Source organism: Dasypus novemcinctus, chromosome 10 (genome assembly GCF_030445035.2).
Source record: "Dasypus novemcinctus isolate mDasNov1 chromosome 10, mDasNov1.1.hap2, whole genome shotgun sequence".
NCBI classification, from domain to species: Eukaryota; Metazoa; Chordata; class Mammalia; order Cingulata; family Dasypodidae; genus Dasypus; species Dasypus novemcinctus.
Genome location: NC_080682.1, coordinates 22838269 through 22850565, shown reverse-complemented (window position 1 = coordinate 22850565; position 12297 = coordinate 22838269). Strand labels below are relative to the sequence as shown.

General features: G+C 35.7%; 1 protein-coding gene across 1 annotated transcript; it reads right to left on the bottom strand.

The window, feature by feature from the left end:
• Positions 1–2986: 2986 nt before the first annotated feature.
• On the bottom strand, positions 2987–3925 carry LOC101432036 (olfactory receptor 5M5-like). The gene has a single exon (XM_004484645.2). The coding sequence runs from the start codon at positions 3923–3925 to the stop codon at positions 2987–2989; it is 939 nt and encodes a 312-aa protein (XP_004484702.1).
• Between the last annotated feature and the right edge of the window lie 8372 nt (positions 3926–12297).

Sequence of the window (12297 nt, the reverse complement as noted above, 5' to 3'; positions counted from 1 at the left end):
GAAATGTGACAAGTTCATACAATGTTTAATATTCTCTGAGTATAGAGTCATGCCTCCATCTATTCATGTATTCATTCATTTATTTGTATATTTAACGAATGTTCAGGAAACCTACTACCTACTTTATATCACTCTACAGTCATGTAGTGAGTATAAGAGAAAGTTAAAAGGTAATTTACATCCCTTAAAGAATTGCTGCCTCATTGGGAGGAATGAGTCAAGCATATTTAAGTCTAACAATCAAGTTTTAGATGATGAGTTTATGAAGGTGATGTCAAAAAGTGATGAATTGTAGAGCTTGCGTTAAGCCATATAACAAAGTGTATAATGATTCTTTATTATCTCAACAAATACTTCTTTCGAACCATCTATATTCTAAATTTTGTGATAAATGCTGGCTTTAAAATGATGACCTAAACATGGACCTTGACCTCATGGAGCTGTTAGTCTGGAAGAGGATACAGCTATGATATAGTCATACATTAATGTTAGAGTTATAGCTTCAAAAGTTATACAAATTAAACAAGATGGAGAACATATAACATGAAGAATGAACTTGGCGGCAGACTTGGCCCAGTGGTTAGGGCATCCATCTACCACATGGGAGGTCCGCGGTTCAAACCCCGGGCCTCCTTGACCCGTGTGGAGCTGGCCTATGCACAGTGCTGATGCGCGCAAGGAGTGCCATGCCACGCAGGGGTGTCCCCCACGTAGGGGAGCCCCACGCGCAAGGATTGCACCCCATAAGGAGAGCTGCCCAGCGTGAAAGAAAGTGGAGCCTGCCCACAAATGGTGCCACACACATGGAGAGCTGACACAACAAGATGGCACAAGAAAAAGAAACACAGATTCCCATGCCACTGACAAGAACAGAAGCAGACAACGAAGATGCAGCCAAATAGACACTGAGAACAGACAACCAGAGTGGGGTGGGGTGGGGTAGGGGGAAGAGGAGAGAAATAAATCAATAAATAAATCTTTAAAAAAAAATTAAAGCTTTTTTTAAAAAAAGAACGGACTTATTAAGAGAGATCAGCCAAAGAAGCACTGAAAATAGAAAAGGAAAAATATAAGAAACTCAAACCTAGGCAGAAACTGAAACTGAAAATAACCAGAAAATTTTTAAAGTCTTTAAAAGCAACCAGGAACTAAAGGTATTTTGCCTAAAAATTTATTTAAAAAAATAGTCCTGTAGTACAGTCATACTGTACTACAGTTTAATACGTACAACAAAGTATTAAAAGTCAGAAAAAGAAATAATTTTTTTCTACTGAGAGTAATATGTTTCTATCTATATTTCTAAAGTCAGATGAACTTCTTCTTTGAGAATGAAAATTAAAAGGAGACATTTTCAGGAAAATAAATACAGAATTTATCTCATATAAACCCATCCTGGAAAAAAAAAAAACTAATTAAGGCTCCATAATGTGCAGAAGAAAACTAAACCCAGAAGGAAAAGTGGGATGCAGAAAGACCTGTGAGAGAGTCACCGAATCATTCATAAAGATAAGTAAATTTAAAGAAATACTGACTTAAAATAAATATTCAACATCATTTTAAGTGTAATCATATATAACATATATATGTAACATGTCTATTAGTAAACAATTTAATGACAATGATTTATCCTATATTTCAACAGAAAAACATGTAAGATAGAAGTATGAGATAACCAGAGCAAAAATATTCTATTTTTTGCATTATTCCACAGCACGGTAGAGTAGATGATTAATGGAAGTTCAATTAAGTCAAATATGTATAGTAAACATTAAGGAAATCTATTAAACATAGAAATAGAATGTATAGCTATTAACAAGGGGTAGAAAGAAAAAGGAATTTTTTCACCACTAACAATTTCAGACAATAAATATTTAAAAAGAGAAAAGCAAAATTTAGAAATCTTGGAAAATATATAGAACATTTTATAATAGTAAATGATTTTTAGACAAGGTAAACAAAGAACAACCAGAAAAGATTGATAAGTTTGAACTAAAATAAATGAAAAAGGGAGAAAATACTACATACATAAAAAGAAATGAGTTTGTATCTTTGGTAAGAGGTCTCACAATGATCAAGGAAAAAAAGCAACAATGTAAGCACCACAGTTTAATAATAGGTAAGGCAAAAAACCTGAAAAGGAATTTCACAAGATTAATAAAAATTAGCAATAAAATATGAAAACATTATATAATGAAATGTATACACACATATATGTATACATAGATAGAGAGATAAAACATCAAAATGGGTTTTTTTTTGGTTTTGTTAGAAGGTACCGTGGATTAAAGCCCAGGACCTAGGACATGCAAAACAGGTGCTAAACTACTGAGCTCTACCTACTATCTGTAATCTATTTTTTAAAGGGAAATAAGCCCTAATGAAACAGTGGAGAAGAGGCATTCAATGCTGGTAAGGATACATGTAGGTTAAAAAAGAAATCATATGAAGGCTTTAGCATTTGTTCAAAAGCCTTATGAGAATACCATTGTACAGGAAATACCATTCCATAGATCTTCTTAGAGAGATGATCTGAGATATATTACAAAGATCTTCCTTGGCACATAATCTGTATAAAGGAATAAAAACACATTTGCTGTGGTTGACAGATTTATGAAAAATAGTATGAAATTATTAAGCACTATCAAAAGTAACATGTGGCCACAGCATGTGGTAAATCTGCCTTTAGTAATTTTGCAGTATGAGTAGTAAGGATGGAATCATTTGTTCTATTTTGGTTTTATAAAACAATGACAATACTTGCTGGTTTTGTCTTTGACTTTCTGTGTGTGTGTGCATGTGTATTTTATTTCATATTTTTGACACTGTAAACTCTAGAAAATGATTTGAAATATCTTCTAACTTTCAAAGTAAATTAAGGACAAAAGTTACTCAGTGACAGAAAGTGGTTTTTTAATATACAATGCTCAATAATGAATCAAATATAAAGATATATTTCTTACTCTAGTACAAAAAAAAAAAGCATGCCTTATTTAGCAAACAATTTCTTTTGAATAACTTCCCTTAATGCTCTTTTAACATCTTTGTTCCTCAGGCTATAGATCAAAGGATTTAGCATAGGACTCAGAAAGATATAAAAAACAGCGACAATTTTCCCCTGTTCTACAGATGTCTCAGAAGGGGGCCTCAAATACATGCAGAAAAGACTTCCAAAAAAGATGGTGACAGCCATCACGTGAGATCCACAGGTGGAGAAAGCTTTGCGCCTCCCTTCAGCTGAGCGGATGCCTAGGATGGCTGTGAAGATAAAAATATAAGAGATGAGGATGATGGTGAGAGAGCAGGTGAGGTTGAAGCCAGCCACCACAAACATGGCAGTTTCTTTGACATAGGTATCTGAGCAGGCGAGGACTAAGAGAGGTGGGTCTGCACAGTAAAAGTGGTTGATCTCATTGGGTCCACAGAAGGAGAGACGCAGCATCAGGATGGTCTGTGCCAGACCGTTTGCAAAGCCATAAATATAGGGAACAGCGACCAGGGAGAGGCAGATAAGTTTGGACATTTCGCTCACATACAACAAAGGCTTACAGATGGCCATATAGCGGTCGTAAGCCATAACGGTAAGCATATAATAATCTGTAATCACCAGGGCAATGAAAAAGTAGAATTGTATAAAACAACCAGTGAAGGAAATAGTTTTTTTCTTGAATAAGAAGTTAACTAGCATCTGAGGAGTGACATTGGTGGAGTAACAGAGATCTACAAAGGAGAGGTGACTGAGGAAGAAGTACATTGGAGTGTGAAGTTTTGAGTCAATTCTGATTAACAAAATCATAGTCAGATTACCAATTACTGTGATAAGATAGATAGCTAGAAATACCACAAAAAGCACAGGTTGCAACTCAGTTCTGTCTGTCAGTCCCAGGAGAATAAACTCAGACACGGATGCATAGTTTTTCTTTAACATTGTATTTTCGTGGCTTCATATAATACCTAAAGGCAAGAAATAGAATTCATTTCTATGTTGTCATTTATCCTTTATTGTCTTGATGTCTTCTGATATTTCTTACTCTTCTGTCAAACTTCTGATTACATATGACATACAGAAATAGCCAAGTAAGCATTTGATTTATATTTTAAACATCTAAATTGATATAATGTTTCTTATGTATAAAGGCAGTCTTATTATTTACTGTCACCTTTTCTGGAACTCTTTATGGTGTTTGTCCATTTCCAATTTCCTTGGATATTTGGATGAAGACATTGTTTTCTTTGCACTTATAATACTTCTACTACAGCATGCCTTCGGACGAGGTATCTAAAGTATTAGTCTTGAATCTTTTCTATGCAGTGCCCAGGTGAATAGACTTGGGCATAAAAGGAACTGTAATATGGAGCATATCCTTTTAGAATTGGGATCTCCTTTCCTGCCTCTCTGAGCACAGGATCATCTTCAAGCTGTTTACCCAACCTGCAATGTATGTCCATTTTCTCCACTCTAGTCTACAGCAGTTGACCCTCTTATCACCAAATTTTACTTCAGAATCTCCTCAGTATTTTGTATTTGTTGCCTGAAGTGGCTAAAATTGATAATGGAGATGAAATTAAATCTTACTCTTTTTATATATAAGCCAATATAGATATACGCACATAATTTTCATGTTTTGATTATGGAAAAATGTGGGCAAGCTGCCGACGCTTTGTTAGACGTAGGAAAACCTCTCTAACTTTAAGGCTTTTGGCGTTCCACCCAAAAGATGGCGCCAAGGCATGCGGCGAACATGTCCTCGGAAATCTGCCTTCTCCCCAGCAACTAGAGCCCATGAACCAATCAGCCTCGCTAAATTAGCATAGCCAGTAAGCTGCTTGCACGTTGCCTCAAGGTCTATAAAAGCTACTACACTTCCTCAATAAATCAGACCTACACCACCAGCCTGCGTCTCCAGAGCAGTTACTGTGGGTTGTCTTGCTCTGTTCGTCCTTACTTCTTCGGGAGCGTAGCCGCTGGATGGCACCCCAACAGAAAAATAATGTGTAATATGTCTCCCTTTAGAGACAACAATGGAACAAAAAAGGTTGAGAAACATTGCCCTGGATCATAATACACTTGTTCTAACTCTACCTTGGGCTACTTCCTTACAAATTAATAAAAGCACTAGAACATGAATTCAACTTAAATTACTTAAAACCTGTGAAAAGGTCATAGTCAAATAGCAATGAAATTACCAAATATTCAAAATGGTACTTGAGATATCATGAAGTGCATTTCCCAATATTTAGCTAGGATAGAAGTAAGCATAACAGATCATCATGGAGAAATTCATATCCTTCTTCAGGGTTACATAATCATGTATGGCGATATTATGATCACTTTTAAAAATAAATGCATTGACAAATAAGAAGCCCATAACTTTATAAGGTACTTTGTAAATCTATTATCCAAACATGCTTGCCATTGTATTACTCCATTCTGTACATGAAAACTTTGGACCTGTTGACTGAAATAATAAGATATAAAGCAGGTCAAATAAATCAATAGATTCATTATTATTTTGAATTATATTTTTAAAGCTCGTAAGTTCTAACTGAATTTTATCATAATTGTCAAATGGACAAATACTCATTTAGTGCTAGAATGAAGTAATCGCAAAATTTATTGCACATTACACCATGATTCCTCTGCTAGTCCACAGTCGTCTTCTCATAATTTACTTAAAATGCCAACTGGTTCACATCACTTAGACTCACATAACCTACTTTTAATGTCTCTTTTTTTTTCATGTATTAATCAAAATTAAAATAATTACCATCTCCATGTTTATTGTGAGGAAATGAAGTAATGCAAGCAAATGACTTTTTTAGATGATTGGTATTAACATTCATTTAAAGAAGCAGAACACAATACCCTCAATGCTTGATCAAAGACACCTCAGACAGAAGCACTTATGGGGGACAAAACTGGCTCTAAAGAGTCCCAGACTTTGTGCTTCTCACATCCACCTCCACCCTTTAGCTCTCTTATGTAAGTGTTCTTTGCCACTGTTCAGTCCCCCAAGGCATATAGAAAATAGGTCTTCAGTTTTAACAAAGATGATGTCTACTTTGCATGTAGTCATGGACAAAGTGGGAGAGAAAAAATAAACTTAGAGAAGTCAGCTTCCTAAAACACATTTTATTTAACTTTAGCCAGATTAGATACATAGATAGATAGATAGATAGAAAAATAATATAGTATTAAATCACAATTGGCCAATTCATTATATAATGGCTACAGCACATTATGCAATATTATGCTTAGAACTAAAAAGAAAAGCCTTGCTAAATCAGAAGAAATCAGAAAGATTATTGAATGACATTGATGTCCTAATCTTTGTTAACGAGTTGAAAGGGAATAAGAATGCTTATTGTTAGTCGACTGACTACAAAAATTACTGGGAAATAGTCTGGACCAGAATATTTGGGTGGAAATCCCAGCTTTTCCAATTTCTAGATATGTGGCTTAGGACAAATTATTAATCTCTTTGCCTCAGTTTCTTCATCTGTAAAATATAGATAATAATAGCAACTACCTCCATGATGCAGGTAAAATTTGTAAATATGTGTGCCCTGTGATAAGTAAGCACTTAAAAAATTGTAGTTACTATTATTGGGTGACAGAGTCAGGTCTAGTCAAGAACAACATTCAACAAAATAAATACAAAAGGTTTGGAGTAAAGAATTCTGTCTAATCATAGTCACAACCTCAGCAGCACCTAGGATTGTGCTTTTCCAGTTGTAGGCAGTAAATAATTGTGGCTTGGATGAGTTTTCTCTCAGGTCTAGATCCCTTTCCATTAACTAAACATCACTCCATTCTATATTTACAAATAACCATACTCTGAGAATAAAGTATGATAAACTACACATTTTAGTAGAGACATTAATTCATCAGAACATGAATTTCAGTCTTTTGTTTTATGTTATTTTGGTTCAGGACTATTTTCCAAGTTCCAAAATCTAAAAATATGTCTAATCCTACCTGAGAAAAGTGAGTGATTTCCCAGAGACATCATGGAAATGGAGCACCTGAAGTTTTTATAACCAAGTTATCACTTAGGGACCAAATCACTATGGTTCAATTATTTCTAGAATAAAGCTGCTCTATTATGAACACCCAGTACCTTTCAATTTTCTGATAATCCTAAAATCATGGGGGGCATGGTTTTTACCCACACTCCAATATCATCAGGGAATTAAATCTCCTAAGAATGGTGAAGCAAAGGGATTCATTATTTTATTTAAATTTAGACTTAAATGTCTTGATATTCTTTGACATGGGAAATACTAAGTACTTTAGTTTATCATTTGTAAGAATGGATAGTGTATGGTATAAAGAGAAAGTTTTGGATTCTGAAAAACCACTGAAAGGTCAGTTAATTTTTGGTGAACATGGTCTAGCTATTTAGTAGCTATTTACTGATTCTGAGCTTTGTGCCTTACCTTTTAATAGAAATAATTATCCACAGGTGTGTTTATTGATAATATAGGTGATTTAGTGATTCTCCCCTTGTCCCTCCTAATTCCTTCACAGATATAGTGACTATTCTTTCTTCGCCTTGCTGGTGCACGTGGAGTTTACTCCCTGGGCCATATCAAAAGGGCTCTTATGATACCTAGTTTTCAGATGAATTTGTTAATAGGAGATGCCAACAGGATTTCAGAGGTGGGAAGGAGAGAGGAGTTGCTCAATTTCTTTCTCATTTTGTTCCTGTTTCATTGTGAAGGTACAAGAATAACTGCATCGCTCCAAGGATAACTTGTGCAATGTTTATATTGGGAATGAAAGAGTTGCTAGGATTTTCTTCCTGCCCCAGCTCTCACTGGACTCTAGTGAAGTATCCCCTGCCTTTGTCCTTTCAGACCAAGAGGTGAAAATTACTTTTTGCAATTAATCTCCAGGTGCTACACGTTCATTGCCTGATTTCCTTAACTTTGTCCCATTCTCTGTCTTTTCATTAAACTATTTTCAGCTAAACCATCTGAGCATAATTTTATTTGTAGCCATGTCCCTGCCTAGGACATGGTAGCTAGTCAATAAATGGGCAGTATTAGCAGCAATAATAAATTTACTGTGAAGACAATTACTGGTTTTGTTTGGATTTTTTTTATTTTAAAGAAGCTTTAGATTACGTAAATATTACATCAGAAGTATAAACATTTGGGATATTTCTGGGCTCACCATTGTTGCAGTTTAAAGGAGTCACTGAATGACCTCCTCTGCAATCCTGAATTAATTGCAGACCTCACATAGGAGTCAGGCATTAAAATTGCTTAAAGAATTGCAGATAAACTGGCATTTGAGAATTTGTCTTAGGCTTATGTTCTTGTTCTCCTTCTGACTTGAAATCACTGAGAGCAGAACAACTAGATAAACTCTTGCTCAGTCCTTCCCATGTGACCATTCTCAGTGACACAGAGGAGAAGGGGACGTTTTGGGTTCATGTGTGCAGTTGCAATGACCCTTTTCATGATCTCACCAATCTCAATTCACCCAACTGAGAGACAGGCATGGGGTGGGGTAGGGAGAAAGACGTGAAATGTTCTGGAAAACCTTCACCTCTGATGCCATTTAAACCTTTCCTATGGTCCTTTCTAATCTGCCTGGAACCCCTCTAGGTCCATCCCCTTGAACTAATTTAATTTAAAATGGATTTCCTGTGTCTTGCATTTAAGAGATAAGAAGAAATGTCCTCAGATAATTATGAGATAAAGTGCTATTTATGTGACAGGCTATTAGATTTAAAACGCTCTCCCCACCATCGTTGTTTAATTACTCATTCATTATATCATCACTAAACATTGATTCAGGACCTAAAATTTTGTGCAAATCACTATAGGAAATACCAAATGAAACCAAATAATTCTGTCTTCAGAGCATGTATGGTTAGCAGAAGAAATAGAAAATATCTAGGAGGCATAGGACATAGGGAGGCAAAGAAAAGCACTTGGTGGAGAGAAAAGTATTCCAGCAGAGGAGTTGATAACCACTGTTATGGAAAATGCTTTATGATTATGAGGACAGGAATACCTTCATAAGTGCCCTGAATTGATGCCAGAATAGAAATTGGCATAATGAGTTTTTGCATTTTCCATGGTGTACTATGCAAATCCAACGATTATCTCATAAACTAAGATTCTACCTATTCAATTGTGAATTTGTAAATGCTTCCATGGGAGGAGCAAATATGAGTCATGGTTGATTTCTTAATGAATGCTTCAGGGATGAGCATTTCAAGGTTAGCCATCTGGGTATAAATCTTCCCATATTTGAGAATTTTAGGGAGAATAAGAAAGCACCTCATTTTCACAGGTAAGCTGTGTGGAGCCCAGTCTCCCCATTAAATTCAAAGATATATATTAAAGGTTAACAATCTCCCCAGACAGGAGGGAATATACAGATGGTATCATAAATAATATTCTTCCCACGCAGTAAATGTCCTTGGTAAGCATCCTTCCTATGAGTGAAAAGATCCCCTGCTCCCATATATATGCTTCATGAAACCCTAGCAGAAACTCTGTTCTCAAACCCTATGGAATGTCCTTGTTCTGAAATCGCATATATCAACCCTCATTTTCCTATCTCTTTGCAGAGCACTATCTTCATTATCTAAACCACTGCCAACAGAGAGCCTCAGCTGTCCATAATTCCCAATGAAGCTTATCCCGGATTCAGCACCAGGTGTGTTTCTTGGTCCCCTGGCAGCACCAACTCTCACCCTTCAGGAGCTGGATTGGAACATTTGGTGACCATGAAAGCACTGATGATAAGAGAAAGCTATGAAATCTACATATCATGAAAAAGCAAATATAGTGAGTCGTCAAATTTACCTCCTGATTCATCCATCCTTTCAACTGATGCTTGCTTAGTACCTACTGTGTCCCCAGTACTCATCCAATTTCTGGTGATAAGGCACAAATAAGTTCACTGCACTCATGTACCTAAAATTGTAATGGGAGAGGATAGACAACAAACACATAAGAGATAATTGTACAAAGTGATGAGCTGTATGATGTAAATAAAGCGTCATTCATGATTCATGAATAAGTTGAAATGGAGCTAATTTACACAGGTGACCAGGTAACAATTTTAAGAGAAGGTGTTATTAGAAGAGAGATGTAAATGAAGTAATGGAGGAGGTTACTCAATGCTTTGGGGAAAGAGCATACCAGGCAGAGGAAATAGAGCTCAATGGCCTTGAGGTAGAATGTGCAGAGCATGTTCAAAAACAGCTACAAGATCAATGTAGCATGAGTAGGACTGAAGGAGGAAATGCTGCTTGGTGGAGCATACCCTGATCTGTTTTTCATAATCCACACTGCAGAAAACAGCTCCTTCAACAACTAGGTTGTAAAAATTTCCATTTCTCCTTCTGCCTCTCTTTAGGTCTTATCACATGCCTTGGAAAGGAAAATATTATTTTTAAAATTCCAGCCAGATCAGCCTTAATTAACATTCCAAAAGACGTTCAGAGTTAAAAGAACTTCAACCGAGTAGAAAACTTTGTCTAATTATAATAGTTAAAATCACACTCACTGAAACTGCCACATACTAACCCACTAGAAAAAGCCCTTCCTTATTAACTTGTTAAAATGTTCACTTTCCCTTTTAAAAATAATGAGGGATTTATCTAATCCCAGGATAAATTCTTGCTTTCTTCTTTCCTCACAGAAATAACAGAGACTAGTGAAGCATGCACAGAATTTAAAATGATCATTAGACGTAAATTATACTGTGAGCGTACTCAAGGTGGGCAAGAAAAACAGGAAGGAAAATACCAGGCCTGAGAGATAGCAAGAGGTCTGATATCAGGGTACAAACTCTCTCCTCAAGATAACAGGACTCATTGGCCAATAATAATAACCTACTTGGTACCCCTAATTTGAATGTGAACACACAGTCAATAAAAGTAACAAACTTGCAATCATTAATTTAAACTAATTTAAGCTAACCACATCCAATGTGCCAATAGTCCTAAATCCCTAACTCCATCTTCCTTTGTTTAATCTTTTACCTTTCCAGCTCAAGAGCCAGAGCTGAGGGAACTACCTCTTCCCGTTTTCACAGGTCCAGCCTTTGCTAAATCAACATTTTTCTTCTCAAAACCTAGTGGCAACTGATTAATTTTGAGTACATCAGGCAAGGACTCACTTTAGATAGAAATTTGCAACTGTAGGAAGGAAAGAAGAGTATTAGACATAGCGAATATGAAACTCTATTCTATTTCTTCTTTAAATTTCTTCAATAGACAAGGGTCTATTTGAAGCAAAAATAACCTCACTTTTAGATATGGGGAAATGGATGTGGTTGAAGTGATTGGGCTCCTGTCTGCCATATAGGAAGTCCAGGTTTTGACTCCTGGGGCCTCCTGGTGGAAGACAAGCTGTCCCACAACGTGAGCTGACCCATGCAGAGTGCTGGCCCACACGGAGTGCTAGCCAGGATGGAGTCCTGGCCCATTCAGAGAGCTGGTACAAAAAGATGATGTGACAAAAAGAGACACAGGGGAGAGACGATAAGAGATGCAGCAGACCAGAGAGCTGAGGTGGAACAAAAAGATTGAGCACCTCTCTCCTACTTTGGAAGGTCCTAGAATCCATTCCTGGTGCCACCTAAAGAAAAGACAAACAGACACAGAAGAGCAGGCAGAAAGCAAAAAACAACTAGAGGGAGGGAGAAACAAATAAATAATAAATAAATCTTATTTTAAAAACTAGATATTTTAAGGAATGTAGAGGTAAAATATATATCAAAAATAACACAAAGAATAGAAGGTGATATATACTTTTACTATCATAGGTGAAGCATAGAACATGAAATTTAAAGTGGCAAATTATGGAGTATAAATACCCAGTGATAAATTAATAATGGATATTTTAATCGTTAGATAAAATATCAAAATTATCAAAAGTAGCATAGTTAAAGAACAATAAAGAAAATAAAATGGACTATTAACAAAATATTAAATTAATTCAAAGGTGTCCAGCAAAAGCAAATTGAGAGAGAGAGAGAGAATAAATAGAAAGTTGGCAGATTTTTATCACAATAGCAATAGGAACAGTCCAAATACATCAATAACATTAAGTGTAAATCATTAAATTCATTAATTCAAAGTCACTTTTTCCAGACCACAAAAAATTAAGAATCTGCAATATGCTATCCATAAGTGATACACTTTTACAATACAGAAATAAATACAAAAATAAATAAATAAATAAAATGATGGAAAGTGATATAATTTACAATAGATAAGTTTTAAAAATCTTGTAAACAATTGATGGATAGCTAGACAGAGATAAACA

What these genes read in the sequence shown, in the direction of transcription:
- LOC101432036 (XM_004484645.2), bottom strand. Translation starts at nt 3,925, where the DNA reads ATGTTAAAGAAAAACTATGCATCCGTGTCTGAGTTTATTCTCCTGGGA.